This window comes from Echiichthys vipera (genome assembly GCF_963691815.1).
Source record: "Echiichthys vipera genome assembly, chromosome: 5".
Lineage (NCBI taxonomy): Eukaryota > Metazoa > Chordata > Actinopteri > Perciformes > Trachinidae > Echiichthys > Echiichthys vipera.
The window spans coordinates 19,582,646-19,597,106 of record NC_139830.1 but is presented as its reverse complement, the minus strand read 5'-3'; the positions used below and the strand labels follow the sequence as shown (position 1 = coordinate 19,597,106).

At 41.0% G+C, this 14,461-nt stretch overlaps 2 protein-coding genes across 2 annotated transcripts; both read left to right on the top strand.

Annotated features, from left to right (window-relative positions):
- Positions 1–2,651: 2,651 nt before the first annotated feature.
- On the top strand, positions 2,652–7,096 carry thap12b (THAP domain containing 12b). The gene is made up of 5 exons (XM_083913530.1): positions 2,652–2,883; positions 3,647–3,767; positions 3,879–3,986; positions 4,078–4,114; positions 4,212–7,096. Exons 1-5 carry the CDS (start codon positions 2,795–2,797, stop codon positions 6,203–6,205), a joined length of 2,349 nt encoding a protein of 782 aa, XP_083769656.1. The 5' UTR covers positions 2,652–2,794; the 3' UTR covers positions 6,206–7,096.
- Positions 7,097–8,102: 1,006 nt separating this feature from the next.
- On the top strand, positions 8,103–13,460 carry map6b (microtubule-associated protein 6b; the record flags this gene model as incomplete). The annotated part of the gene is made up of 3 exons (XM_083913521.1): positions 8,103–8,953; positions 10,477–10,690; positions 13,251–13,460. Exons 1-3 carry the CDS (start codon positions 8,214–8,216, stop codon positions 13,458–13,460), a joined length of 1,164 nt encoding a protein of 387 aa, XP_083769647.1. The 5' UTR covers positions 8,103–8,213.
- Between the last annotated feature and the right edge of the window lie 1,001 nt (positions 13,461–14,461).

Genomic DNA, 14,461 nt, shown 5'->3' with positions numbered 1-14,461 from the left:
TAAAAAAAAAAGGAGACTAATGCGTTCTATTTCTGTGTCGTCGTTTTTCTTTTGCCCCCATCATACTATTTCAAAGGGTTTTGCTGCCTTTCATACATCATCTGGTCAACTTGGCTAGTTTCTGCCGTTAAGCAAGACTTAATGTCATTGTCTTGGCAGGGTAAGGGTAATTGTGGCAAGTAAGTTTGTGTTGAATGGTATTTTTCTGATTTGGTACGGCAGATCCCCCATGATTGTTGTCCTATTCAAAGGGAAAGGGTGTCTGTCAGCCCACAATCACATGCTTTGCCTAGGCAGACATGCATGTCCTCAAAACATTAGTCAATAACCAGATTTTTTTTTTTATATCAGGGATTTTGAAGTGCTTTCTTTCTTCTGTTGCTCATTTTACCAGCTTTGAAATTAGACAGAAAAACCTGCCCACAGCCACCTTTCAAATTAAAGGGCAGGCTACAGGTCATGCTGTTGCCATTATAAAGGAGAAACCATCATAAGAGATCATGCTTGGTATTTCCACAAACACAAATGTAAAACTACCTATATTGAGATTGGGGTTTTATCTGGATGTCAAGGTTAATTGCAAATTTGCAATCATTTTTCATACCCCGCAGAATTTGAGACATTTAGAAATTGCCAGTGGTTTTATTACTGGCACTCATACTGGTACTAAACATTCCAAAAATAAAGACTGAAAAAGAAAAAAAATTGACTGCAGTGACTCGTAAGTGTGCGCCTATTTCAGATCATGCTGATTGACCTCTTATTTAGAGCAGTTGTCATGAAATGCAGCCCCTTTTTAATAGTTGAAATAGAATTTATGTATATATTTATATTTTTTTAATAAAGGAAGTATAGAACTCACTACCTTGCTCCTGCTGGTATGTTGATTATGTTTGTCAATTTGGTGACCATTCAGTGGGCAGGAACTCCTGTTTTCTTAGTGGCAAAACCTTGCCTTTTGGCAAAGGTACTTGACTACATCAGGACAACACTATGAGGTAGGGTTTGAATCAAACAGGGAAAGCTAGATCTTCAAACCTTAATAATTTTCACAGGGTATATTGTAAGTGCATGTACATCACAAACCTTACTTTTTGGTTATATGAGAAGCACATGGTTGAAAAAAAAGGTTCCATCTTTCATAAGCCTGTTCAGTTTGTGGATTATACACAAACACTTGTCGACATATCTGAACACCCAACAGAAGTTGAAATCCTCTTATTTAATTTGGATATATCCTTTTCATTTTTGATTTCACATTTTTTTCACTTTTTTTGTACATGCAACATGCACTATAGAATTGAACAGCATGGGGGAAAGGATAAGTCCATGTATCCACAGATTGTAAGATCTAGTCAAGACTTTGCTGTGTTTATGACAATGCCCTTTGTATTATATTAAGACAGTCTTATGTATGATATATAAAAAGAAGTTAATTGAATTGCTCTGTGTGTCGTTATTGTTTTTCATTGACATTAGCTAATTTCCAAGAAGCGCTAACTCTTCACCCCCAGTAACAAAAAACACATAATCGACTAAAATCCAGGACCACACAGTGCAAAGTCAACGTGTAGACTATGATAGAAAATATAGATCCAGTACTGTTCTACATTTTATAAAAACGGAGATGTCGACCTGAAGCGTTGCGGCTCGTTGGTCTAGGGGTATGATTCTCGCTTCGGGTGCGAGAGGTCCCGGGTTCAATTCCCGGACGAGCCCGTTTTATTACTCCTCAAAGGACAAAGAGTGTAAAAGTAATGGGGCGACTGTGACTGTCATATTTCTTATCTAGTAAGGCCTAATTTCAAAGTACATGTTAATTTTTAGCACCACATAATGCTGTTGTGTCCTTTCGTGATTTCCTGATGCTGCTTATCGTCGGTGTATTTCGATGTCAATGTACTGTGTGGTTTGAAAAACGGATGACAGCTAAAAGGGGCTCGTCCGGGATTTGAACCCGGGACCTCTCGCACCCTAAGCGAGAATCATGCCCCTAGACCAACGAGCCTCATGCACTGCGCGATCCTGTGGCGAGGCTGATCACATTAGCTCCCACTATCACGACTCAGGCTTTAATTTATTTTGAAAACAGGCCTTCTAGCGGCGATTTTTACTAAATTGAAGACATAGCTAGCTATATATTATACCGATCGATGAGTGAGCGGAACTAGCTTACCGATTGCTAGTGGATTTAACGTTATTCAAGCTTTAAACAATAGCTAACGTTAGCCACCTGTTTTCACTACACATTGTCAGTTAGAGTAATGGCCTGCGTTACACCGAAAATAGGCCATCGCACGATAGCTAGCGAGCTTACTGAGTAAATACATATCTATAGAAACAGAAACGTTTTCATATCTGTGGCCCTACCCTTTATCTAGCAAGCTAGCTCCTGTCCTGTAGTGGGTTAGCCAGGGGGTGGCAGCAGTGCACGTAGAAGAGCTGCTGTCACATTACTTTCATGAGAGAAGAAGTAAAATGGCTTGTCTTTTTTTCATTGGTCAATAGAAATGATCGACGACCAATAGTTGTGCCTTGGTTTTTTTGTGTGTCCAATCAAGTTTCGTGTGGGCGGGACAATGTCCTGCGAAACCTCGAAATTTAACCGTTGTAATCGTGATCCAGTCCGTAGGGTCTGAACCATGGTCTGGACAGTTTGATAATTGTTTTTATTTTAATGGAAATGCCTATCGGAGACTATTTGAGGTCGTTACCTTACGTTGTCCAAGTCTAACGAAAGCGCTAACGTTAGTAGATGATAATAGTCAGCTAAGCTAACCAGCTAGCTTGAAGCATGCCGAATTTTTGCGCGGCCCCGAACTGTACACGGAAGAGCACACAGTCAGATTTGGCTTTTTTTCGGTTTCCACGGGACCCCGAGAGGTAAGACATCACTTCTAACATTAACGTTGACCGGTTTAAATCTCCGTGTGACCGTTAATCCTGCGCGCTTTCGGTTGTACCAATGACTGAGATAATAACAAGACATTTGCAAAGTTCGCTAACATACCGCTGAGTGTTTTTGCTGCACATTTCTGCAACAGACAAACAGAAAACTTTAGGTCTGCTGCGACTCTCTTTTTAATCCAGACTGAATCAAGTGTGTGTCGCTTCCTTTCAGTAAACAAAACGATTTATTAGTCGCTTTTATTGCACTGTAACTTCTATTCCCTTTGATATTCTTGTTTTTTTCATTGCAATTACTTTATCCGAATGTCATTTTACATCTAAATGTCATTTTATTTGTGTTTCTTCCAAATGCGTTTAATGTTTTATGTAAAGCATTTTGAATGACCTTGTTGTTGAAAGGTGCTATACAAATACACTTGCCTTACCAACCTTACCAAGTATTAACGTAACGTTACTTTATAATACGCAATATGTATTTCATGTTGATGCTTGTCCTATGTCTTCATATTCTTAGCTTTGACATTGTGACTGAGACATTATGTACACAGCGATGAGGAGCTCTTTGATACATTTTCTTATTTTTGTATAATGTAAGTGGAACAAAAGTGTCTGCTAACACAAAAATGTTTAGTATGCACATTGTTGCAGTTTTTAAGTCACATGTCAAGTATGCATCTGCTGTCTTAGTGCATCGCTTTTTTCAATTGTCACGTAAAGTTTGCATCTTTTTATTCAGATGTCGAATCTGGGTGGAGAATTGCCGTAGAGCAGATCTAGAGGCAAAAACATCGGACCAGTTGAACAAGCACTACAGATTATGTGCCAAACACTTTGATCCAGCGATGGTGTGCAAAACGGTGAGTGTCTCATACGATTCTAATGTGCCTGGCAGTTGGCAACATGTTTCCTTTATTTTCCAAACATGCGAGTCTCTCAAAAATGGCTCACTTGGATTTATTGTTTTTCAGAGCCCCTATAGGACTGTATTGAAGGACACAGCCATTCCAACCATATTTGATCTGACAAGCCATTTAAAAAATCCCCATACCAGACATCGCAAGCGGATTAAAGAACTTGTAAGAAAAAAAATATTCATCCTGAGAGTTTGTCCAACTGTTTTTTTTTGTTTGTTTTTTTTGTAAATTGACTTGAGTTTTTTCCTTTCAGACTGAAGAAGATCTAAGGAAAATCAAAGAAAGAAGATGTAAGTAACTAGGAAATGTTTTTTCCGGTCATAAATGTGTAATAATTGCATGTATTTACTGAAAATAATATGTTATTTTCTCTCTCTCCCTCCCCAGTGGCATCTTCTACCGAACAGCTTGCTTCCAAAAAAGATGCTGCAGTTGAGGATGGCACAAGCACCAATGAGGATGAACCTCAACTGTCCACAGAGGAAAAGGAGTTTCGTGAATACCTGCGCTCCTTGTTTGAGGTTGTGGTCACATTAGGAAAACAGAGTATCCCATTAGTGGCCAGCAAAGCGTCTGAAGATGAACACGCGTTCAATAACTTCCAGACTTTTCTAGATTACCGCATGAATGTTGGAGATGAAGCTTTAAAGGGGCGGTTTCAGGCGACAGCTGTGAACGCATTATACCTCTCTGCAACCCAGCAGAGCCAGCTGTTAGACGTCTGTGAGAACACAGTGAGAGAGGAGATGCTAATGGAGGTGAGAGAGAGTCGCTTCTTCTCCCTTGTGACAGGTGACCTTGTTGAATTTGCCAACGAGAAACACCTGCCTCTATTTTTACGTTTTGTGAATCAGCACAATGTCCTTCGAGAGGAGCTTTTGGACTTTATGTCGTTTGATGGGGAAGAGTCTGCGCTGGTAGAGAGGCTGGAGGCCCAGCTGACTGACCGTTGGGGGCTCAGCATGGAGGACTGCCGCGGTCAGGCCCACAAGGCCACTGGAACTTCAACCACCAAGATGAAAGCTGTGGCAGTATTACTGATGGAGAAGTATCCCCTGGCATTGCATATGCCTTGCTCTCATATGGTGCTGAACATTCACCTGGCCAACAATCTGCCTTTTCCCAATGTCCAAGTCGTCAGGGAGACTCTGAGGAGGATCGGCGCTTTCTTTAGGACCCCGTTTACTCAGGATGAGCTTGAGAAAGCTATTTCTACTCACTACCAGAAGAATGAAGAGAAAGGAACTTTGCTAAAACAAGCCTGTGGCCCAGGATGGACAGAGCAGCACAATGTCTTTGATGTGCTGCTGGATATGTTGCCGCCCCTGCTGCTGTGCATGGACAGAATTCGGGACAATGATGACGGAAAGTTTACCGAAGTTGTCACAGCGGACGCATATTCAGTCGCAGAAATTCTGTCTGACTTTGAGATCATCGTCACCATCGTCATCTTGAAGAATGTTCTCACATTCACCAGAGCCTTCGGGAGGAATCTCCAAGGGGAAACACTCGACGTGTTTTTTGCTGCCAACAGTCTAACTGCTGTCCTGCATTCGCTAAATGAGGTCAATGATAACATCGATGTTTACCACGAGTTCTGGTATGAGGAGGCGGTGAGTGTGGCCAACGTTATGGAGATTCCTGTGAAGCTGCCGAGGCTGTTTCTTAGGAAACAGCGTGCAGCCGATGTGAGTGAAATCCAAGCAGAGGCGTATTTTAAGGAGTACGTGACCATCCCCGTTATCCATGGCATCATGCAGGAGGTGGAGGACATGTTCTCTGAGACCAACCTCAAAGCTCTTAAGTGCCTATCACTGGTCCCAGCTGTCATGGGCCAAATGAAGTTCAACACCACCGAGGAGAATTACGCGGATGTTTACCGCAACGACCTCCCTAACCCAGACACACTTCCCGCCGAGCTTCACTGCTGGAGAATTAAATGGAAGCACAGGGGCAAAGAGGTGCGCCTGCCAGCCACCATCCACGAAACCCTTCAGCTGCCGGATGTCAAGTTCTTTCCCAACGTGAACTCCTTCCTCAAGGTGCTTTCCGCCCTGCCAGTTCTAAAACTAGAGGACATCAAACGGGACACAGCAAGCAAACGGCTGCAGGCTTACCTTGACAGCATGCACCCTAAGCAGTGGAACAAAAGTCTTGCAATGCTTAACATCAACATTCACGTCAAACACGACTTGGATGTCATGGTAGACAAATATTGCAGACTCTATCCAGAGGATGACTCTGAAGCTGATGTTGAGCATGAGGAAGTGGCTGAGGAATCTGCTAAGGAAGCTGCTGAGGAATCTGCTAAGGAAGCTGCTGAGGAAGTGGCTGAGAAAGTGGCTGAGGAATTGGCTGAAAAAGATGCTTTGCCGAAATGATGTAAAAAGACACTGAGCTCACTCAGCTGTTTTGGGACATGAACATGAATGAAACAAACATGTTGTCAATCATGAACACTTTCACATTTTGTTGTTCAATTTATATTTTGGTGTATACCTGGATATAAGTAATTAAGATTTAATTTTAATGTAGATGTTAAGAGGAAATTGATGCCATTTGTATTTAGCCCTTGCTTGATATCAGACAGCATCGCCATCTAGTTACTTTTCATTTCCATCTTCGCCTGCACTCTAATTTACGTGGGGGAGGCGGATTCCATTTTCCCTAATCAGTCATAAGAGACTTGTGGCCCAAGTTGTCTAACTTCCGGTTTAGCGCTACGTTAACTTAAATAGTGCTAAAATAATTCAATTGTACAGCTCTTCCCGACTTTCCAAAATTATATCAAAACCAAACCAATCAGATTCCGATAGTGAAACGAGTCATTTTGCGGAGGCTGTGACGCTGAAAACGATCCATCCACTGTTTTAGAGGCGCAACAGTGGTACTGTGGTAGTGATGGAGAAGGCAATGGTGGAGCCTTTGGCGTAAGAAAGTTTAACTCATTTGGTTGTGATTGGCCAGTGATTGCTCTTTATGTAAACCATTGATATGACGAAAAACAAATGCATTGCAGTTTAATCTTGTACTGTAAATAGGTATGCAAATCTGGCAGTAGGAAAATGTTAAAATAAAATGTAAAAAAACACCTTTTGGAGACTCGATGAAAAAAACTTTTAGAAATGTAAAACGTTCAAAGGCACAATTTGTGAATATTTGAAGTTCTGACTCGTTGTCAGGCTGTTTTGTTATTAGACTAGCCTCTTCTGTAATGATGCTGTTATAAGGAAAGTATTTTGTAGTGTATTTCTCTTTTATTATTTTTTTCTGCCCAAATTAACCACCGTAAACATCTGATTTACTAATGGCTCTTTTTCATTGTGTGCTTTTAATTCACATGATCTACAGCATATTTATTCCTCTCCACTGACTATGAGGCAGAAAGAGCACAAGAGGGAGCAGTTTCACCAATATCAACTGTGTCATTGAGTTCATGCTCAATATGGGATTGTTGAGGCCATTAAGAAATTGAACAAAACTCTGAATGTAGCTGTAATTGTATGCTATTTTGGTCATTATTTATGGCAAAATGGTTCTGTTTTCGCTGCCACAAAGTATTCATTAACTAGTCATTTACTTGAGTTTACATACTTTCACAATCTATTTTTATTATTTTGGTTCAATAAAATTGTACAAAAAGCAAAATGACGGCACTTTGAGTCAGCTTTGTGGCAAAATGTTAATTTGTAATTTGTATGCATACTAATCTTTTGGATCCATCTTTACCAAAATATTAAAATCACACCACAAAAAAAGCAAACAGGAAATCTGAACATATGGCCTCACTTTTAATAAATGTAAATATTTGACGTGTGAACATGTACAGCTGTATTTCTTTTCCCCCGATTTTGAGCAACATTATCCTCCATTTCCTCCTCACGGAACAACCGGCTGCTGTTACTCTCTAGTTTGAAGTTGGAGTTTTTTTGTGATATGGCAGCCCAGGGGTTAACCGTGTCTCCTCCCTCTCTGCTGGCCCAGACTGTGACGAGCTCAGGTGATAGTTCACCGTGCAAACTCAGACCCCCGGGCATCTCGAAGCATCACACACACAAATGTGGGTGGGGTCGCTTTTGATGCGCAACCAGACAGCGATGTGCACTGCACAGCAAACCCCAAAGTCCATTTAAACTTCAGCAAGAACAAATAACCAGCAGGAGGAGAGAGAGGGAGGCGTGGGGGCTCGGCTTTCCTTGGGCTCAGGCAAATATTGGTAAGATCAGAATTACATTAAGCTTAAAAGAGGAATAACCCTGACTGGACAGAAACGGAGAAATCACAGGGTGAGGGAGAGAGCACTTGTAAGTCTTCGCATCGTGAGTAGGACGTTTATTTATCCTTAAAACAGTGTTTTCTGCGCATCTTCTTTCCTCCGTATTTATCACCATGGCGTGGCCGTGTATCACGCGTGCTTGCTGCATCAACCGCTTTTGGACCGAGCTGGACAAAGGGGACATCGCGGTGCCTTTGGTTTTCACCAAATACTCGGATGTGGCCGACGTGCAGCATATTCCCCATCACCCACAGCCGAGACAGAAGAGGGCCGGAGCCATTGCCATAGAAACCCAGCCCCATCCCGGCGAGCAGGAGGCTGGGAAGGCACCGCCCGCGACGGGTGCCGCAGCGGGCAAAGATGGCTCTGCCGCGTCCGTCATGCGCCAAGACTTCAAGGCGTGGAGAGTGCGCCCCGAGCCCAGCTGCAAACCCAGAAACGAGTACCAGCGCTCCGCGGCCCCGTTCAACAACGAAACTCAGTATCAGAAGGATTACAAGCCCTGGCCTATACCGAAGAAGCACGACCACCCCTGGATCCCCAAACATAGCCCCACCTCCACCTCCGTCGGGCCAGAGCGGAGCGCAGGGAGCGGTAAGCAGGAACATGCGGCCACCGAGGCCGAGAGCGGCGTGGAGAAGAGCGAGATCGAGGAGAAAACACAGGAGAAAGAATCAAAGGAGCCGGCCAAAAGAATTATGAAGAGGGAAAAGTCAGCAGAGAGACAAACGTGCGAGAAGACGGAGGCGCAGATGCACGCGGATGAGAGCGCCGAGCAGAGGAAAGGCAGAGCAGCTGCAGACGCTCTCAACAGACAGATCAAGCAGGTTATGTCGACTTCTAGCAGCTACAGGTAAGTCTGCGAGAGAGCCAGTCGAGATCATGTAAGTGGGGTGACATCGTTTTATTCTCAGTTTATTCTAGGAAATAAAAGTCCAGTCTTCTTTTGCTTTACTGTGCTTTTAGACAGCTGAGGTATTACATTTCTTAGGCCACCAACAGTGCTGCATAAGTATCCCCTGTTACACGACATTTCTGAAAGCATTTCAACCAATTAACAGACAGCCACTGCCCTGTGTACCACACTGCTCCGTCCAGTGATGAAACACTTAGACGGATATTTGGTATTATATGGTCTCTTGTTAGAATCTCCAGTGATTTCTGAAGCAAACTGATATTGCCACAGATAAAGGCTGCATTATTGATTTGCTCCTGCTTTATCCTCCCTCAGAGTAGGCTTACTACCAAATCAATGCAGTAGCCCATGAATGAGAACCGCCAGTAAAAGGGTCTGAATGTAATCATGCGTCTTAACATGGTTTATTTGCAGGCTGCCTCTGAATTTAATTTAGAGATACATCATGCATGAAAGTTGGCGTGCTGCCTTCAGTCTGCACCCACTGAAATACTTTTACTAAAAGTTAAAATTTGTCATACCAGTGCCTTCAATTTTATGAATACAATTTATTTATTATTTGCACTTGTTTCAAATGAACTCACATAAACAAATACACTTAATGTGCCACTTATTAAAGCGCAGTTATAATGTACTTTGTGAGCAGTAAAATATAACAAACTACATAATCAAATGTAGTCAAATAATAATCAATGCTAGATTAATAATTGCCAGTTACACAGAAGACCAGCACATGTACAACAAGAATAAGCAAAGAAGCATCAGAAACAACGTAAAAATCACGTTCAAACAAGATATCCTTATGTGTTGGTTAAAACAGGCTTTCCTGAAATGGTCAATGAAATGCTTTTATTCACTAGAAATGAACTAGCTTCTGAAAATAATAAGGGACACACACACACTGCAATACCAGTTAAAACAGATGTGTATTTATAATGGTTTCAGTATATAGCAAAAACATAATTTCTAAATATATACAGCAGTTGGGGATTTTACAAATCAGCTAATTTCCTGAAGTGGAGCATTGGATTTTTCATCAAAGTCTCTCAAGACAATTTAATGGGCAGCAGGTTCGACTCTGACATGCAGCCATTTGCTGCATGACAGTGTGTTATGTTACTAAATCACTTGCTATTAAGTTGGCATGACCAGTCAATTGGGACAAAGTTGCTACCAGCCTGGAAACCGTGCTGGGTTCAATTCAAGGTCCACAAAACCTTTTAGAGCAAAACGATTACTTGATCGGTCATTTGGCAACTACTTTGATAATCTATTAATCCTCAAGTCTATCTGGTTCCAGCTTCCCCAATATGAGAGTTTGATGCTTTTCTTTTTTTGTCTCTAGTCAAGAAAATCACAACCAAAGCCCAATGATATTCGTTTCATTCGGAAAAAAATGTCAAATAATCGTAAATTGCAGCCATAAAAACCAAGGTTTGCTTTTTCTCCATTCTTCTCAGGACTGAGTTTAAGGCATATAAGGATGTGAAACCAGTGAAGGCCATTAAAGCTCCTTCTCAGTATAAACCACCAGTGGAGGAGACCAGTCTGGAAACCAGCTACAGTGCCACATACAAGGGGGAGCAGGTGAAGGCTCACCCCACTGACAACAAGCTGATGGACCGCAGGAGGATACGCAGCCTGTACAGTGAGCCGGGCAAGGAATCTGCCAAGGTGAGAGCATTCCCACATACAGATCCACTGATGTTAGTTTAGGTCTGTGAAATACTGGTACCACCATTTACTATTACTAGAGTTTCCTTCACGTACATTGAATCATAGTCCTGTCTGAAACTCTATTAGCCCGGCTGTACCCCAGGTTAAGATGTGTGATTAACGCACCGTTTTTTCAGTTTTACTTCATTTTAAACTTGAGATCTTACTCCCTGGAAGCGCTGCTGTAATGTTATTTTATTTTACACACCATCCAAGTCACATTGTGGCCTGATGGCAGGTGATTGGTTCTTAGGCCAGTTAAAACACCAACAAAACAGTTTCATATCTCAACTTTGAGACATTTTCAATTAAAAAATAATCACCTGTCATTGTTATAATCTTTCGTCATGCATATCAGCCAGTGGAATGTTTAAATACCAAGTCTGTTTACATTTTAACGAAACAAACAATAACATACCAAAACAGAAAATATGTATTGCATTGGTTTGACATTAACATCAATATCCCATTTTTGGATTATAGTGGCAAGTGACATCATCTTATATGAAAGTAGGCCTTTATTTCAAAACTTTCTTAACATAGATTGGTGTCTGCGTGCATGTTATAGTGTCTATAGTAGTGTGTTCATATGGCCACTCCCTCTCTCATTCTCATAGGACGTCTCAGAGATTGAGAGCAGCGTTGTTCTAAACCTGCTGTAGTCAGGTGTGTTCTCTGTTTCTTCTAGAAGGCATGATGGAGGCTGACCTCAAAGTGATCAGACGCAGACATGCATACTACACACACACACACACACACACACACACACACACACACACTCACTATGCTCCTTGGCCAGTACGAGCCACAGTCACATTTATCACCAAGCTACCAGATGCAACCCTGCAAAAAGAATCAACCACATCTTCACTGTTTGCCCACCTCTCAGCCTGCACTGCCCACCACCTTTTATACAGCGTAGTAGTTTCAAAAACTGACCATGCAAATTCTGCAGGTTTATGCAAGAGGGTGGAGTCATTGATAAATGGACGAAACAAAGAAGCTTGATATAAGCTTGAAGCAATGACATTTCCAAGCAGCAGATAAGAATCAAAACAAAAGAGAAGGATTTATTGCACTTGTGGTCACCAACAAGACACACGTTTGATTAGTACACATTTAAACAGATCTGCACTGTTTATGGCTCTATTTTGGTGACAACAGATGGTGAAAAATGGTATTTTGTTTATCACTTTTCACATGTCTACACACAATTGGCTCTCCATCAATTTTATTGCATACCAGGTGGGAAGAGAGGCACAGCAGGGTGTGTGCCACTGGCATTGGCAAGTAGTATACAAGCATTGGTAACACGTGTTTGCAGATGATGTTATCCTTTTGGCTTTTGTTGTCTGATTTGCGTAATAGCTCAGTATGATGCAGCCTTGACGATCTAGCTTTATTCTTCAAGGGCCAGAGCATCAAGAATGTGTACTGTAATTAGTAAATTTGAATCTGGAGTGTATCATGAAAAACACCCGGGTGCCGAGTACACTGCTTTTAAGGTTTCTTTGACCATAAACGACACAATCCCCTACCACCTAATGTTTATCTATTACACCTTGACTAACGTGTCTGTGGCAAAAACAAACAAAAAAACTGCAACACAACCCTTTTATTCACAAAAATAGAGCCGTTTATTTTTACTGTAAGAAACAGCCTTGTAAAAACATTTGTCATCTCTTATAATATATACATTTCTAAGATTTATTTCTTGAGCAAAAATGGAGCATGTTTGCTGTACACCAATTCATTTATACCAACTGAACATCTGGGAGCGTATCCATGAGTATTTTATTGTTGTGGCAAGTCCATAAGAGCAGAGAGATTCTAAGTGTCTTGCTTAATTTTTATTAGTTGGTATCGGAATATGAACCAGCGAACCTCCAGTCACACGTCAGCTTCTAAGCATCTAGGTTTTGTATTAATAGTTGAATGTTACCAAAATATTTATTCCTTTGAGGTGCAAGACTAACATCATATACTAATATAAACCATTAACTTTGTATGTTATGGTTTTTTTAAATGTTTTAATAGAAAACTGCACGAAGCACTGTTCTAGAAAAGGAAAGACACAAATACACCTTTTGTGCTCTTTTTCCTTTTATCTTCATTGCACTAACCACGTAATGCAAATATCACCTATACCATATGGTGTCATTTACCTTTTATTATTTCAATTAAAAGGATACAAAAAGGTATGTATCGCATGCTAAAACAGGACTTTGAGTCTATGAGACATGATCTACAGTCACCATAGTTTAAGTAATCATTTAAAGGAATAGTTTGACATTTTGGGGAGTGGGCCTTTTTACTTTTTTTGCTACTGCCTGCTGCAAGTAGCTTCATACTTAATGGACAGACATGAGAATAGTAAAGATCTTCTTGACTAACTCTGGGCAAGAGAGCAAAGTGCATTTCCCAAAATGGCAAACGATTGCTTTAACATCCGTTTAAGTTTAATAGATTATTTCTTTCCTTTATCTCAGCATTTTCACCTCTCACTTTTCTCTTTCAGGTGGATAAACCAGGGTCTCGCACCAAACCAAAAAAGACACCAACAACAACAACAGGGAAGATGGTGAAAAAATCAAAAGAGAAGCAGATTGCCAGTTCCCAGGCAGCTAAGAAGAAGCCGTCTTTGGGAGCCCAAGAACCCAAACCAGATGGAGTTGTCACAAAGAAGAGCAAAGAGATCAGCAATAGACTGGCAGAAGCAAAGCACTAAAAGTAGTTAATATCTACACTTTTATGTGCTCGAACAAAGGCTACTTGATGAATTAGGCAAATTTCTTACGTTTGGTTTATTTCCTTACCTGTTGTTTTTGCTGTCCTGTCATATATTGGTCACCTTTGAATGGGCACTGATGTTGAGCTTTTAGAATAATGCAAATAATTTCACAGTAAAATGTGTGTGTGTGAGTGAGTGTGTGTGTGCGTGCGTGCGTGCGTGTATAAATGTGTGAAAGTATGTGATACCTTGTATTTTGGTGCACAGAACCGCTTTATATTATTGAGCACATCATTTGCACATTATTTATATCAGTTCTATGAAAGGAGCCATCAGTACACATGAAGTATGTGTATGAAAGGGCATTTTTACCTTTGTCTGAATGGATGACAATTGAGATCAATATTAAAATGATTGTAGAAAATGTCAAGGGGATGCTTTTTCTCTGAGACTGTATCACATACAAGGTTTTGTTAAAGTGCAAAATCGAGTTTTACAGTTGCGTTTCCTAGTTACAGTGCCTCCGCTGTATGGTCCTGGTTTTCATTTCATTGTTCTGGATGATATCTGGTTTTATCAGTTTGGTTGCTAAGAAACCAAATGAACTGTAATATAATTGCTCCAGCTTGCATGCAGGATCCTGTTTTTGGTTGAGTAGCAACATTCTAGAAGACTAATATGTCACAGTCACATTTTAGCTTGTAAATTGAGCCATTAATGATCAATATATAGGGCAAGACCTTTTCAAATATAATGCATGTGTAGTAATAGATTCTGGTCACATCGAAAAAACATACACTGAAATAAAATCCTAGTCTAGTGGCTGTTAAAGCTATCAACTAAACACACCAGCAATATGGTTTCACCCACAAACATAGTTCTTGCAATCTAAATAGAGATCAACTCCTTCAATTTAATGGGAATTCTGCAGTTTTTATGACTCAGTATTTTGTGATATTGTACTCCATCCTCTCCTCTGAGCTGTGACGCTGTAATTG

Excerpts from the sequence above, each read along its gene's own strand:
- thap12b (XM_083913530.1), top strand. The coding sequence starts at position 2,795 with ATGCCGAATTTTTGCGCGGCCCCGAACTGTACACGGAAGAGCACACAG. Across the intron at positions 2,884-3,646 it reads TTTCCACGGGACCCCGAGAG|ATGTCGAATCTGGGTGGAGA; the intron begins GTAAGACATCAC and ends CTTTTTATTCAG. Across the intron at positions 3,768-3,878 it reads CAGCGATGGTGTGCAAAACG|AGCCCCTATAGGACTGTATT; the intron begins GTGAGTGTCTCA and ends ATTGTTTTTCAG.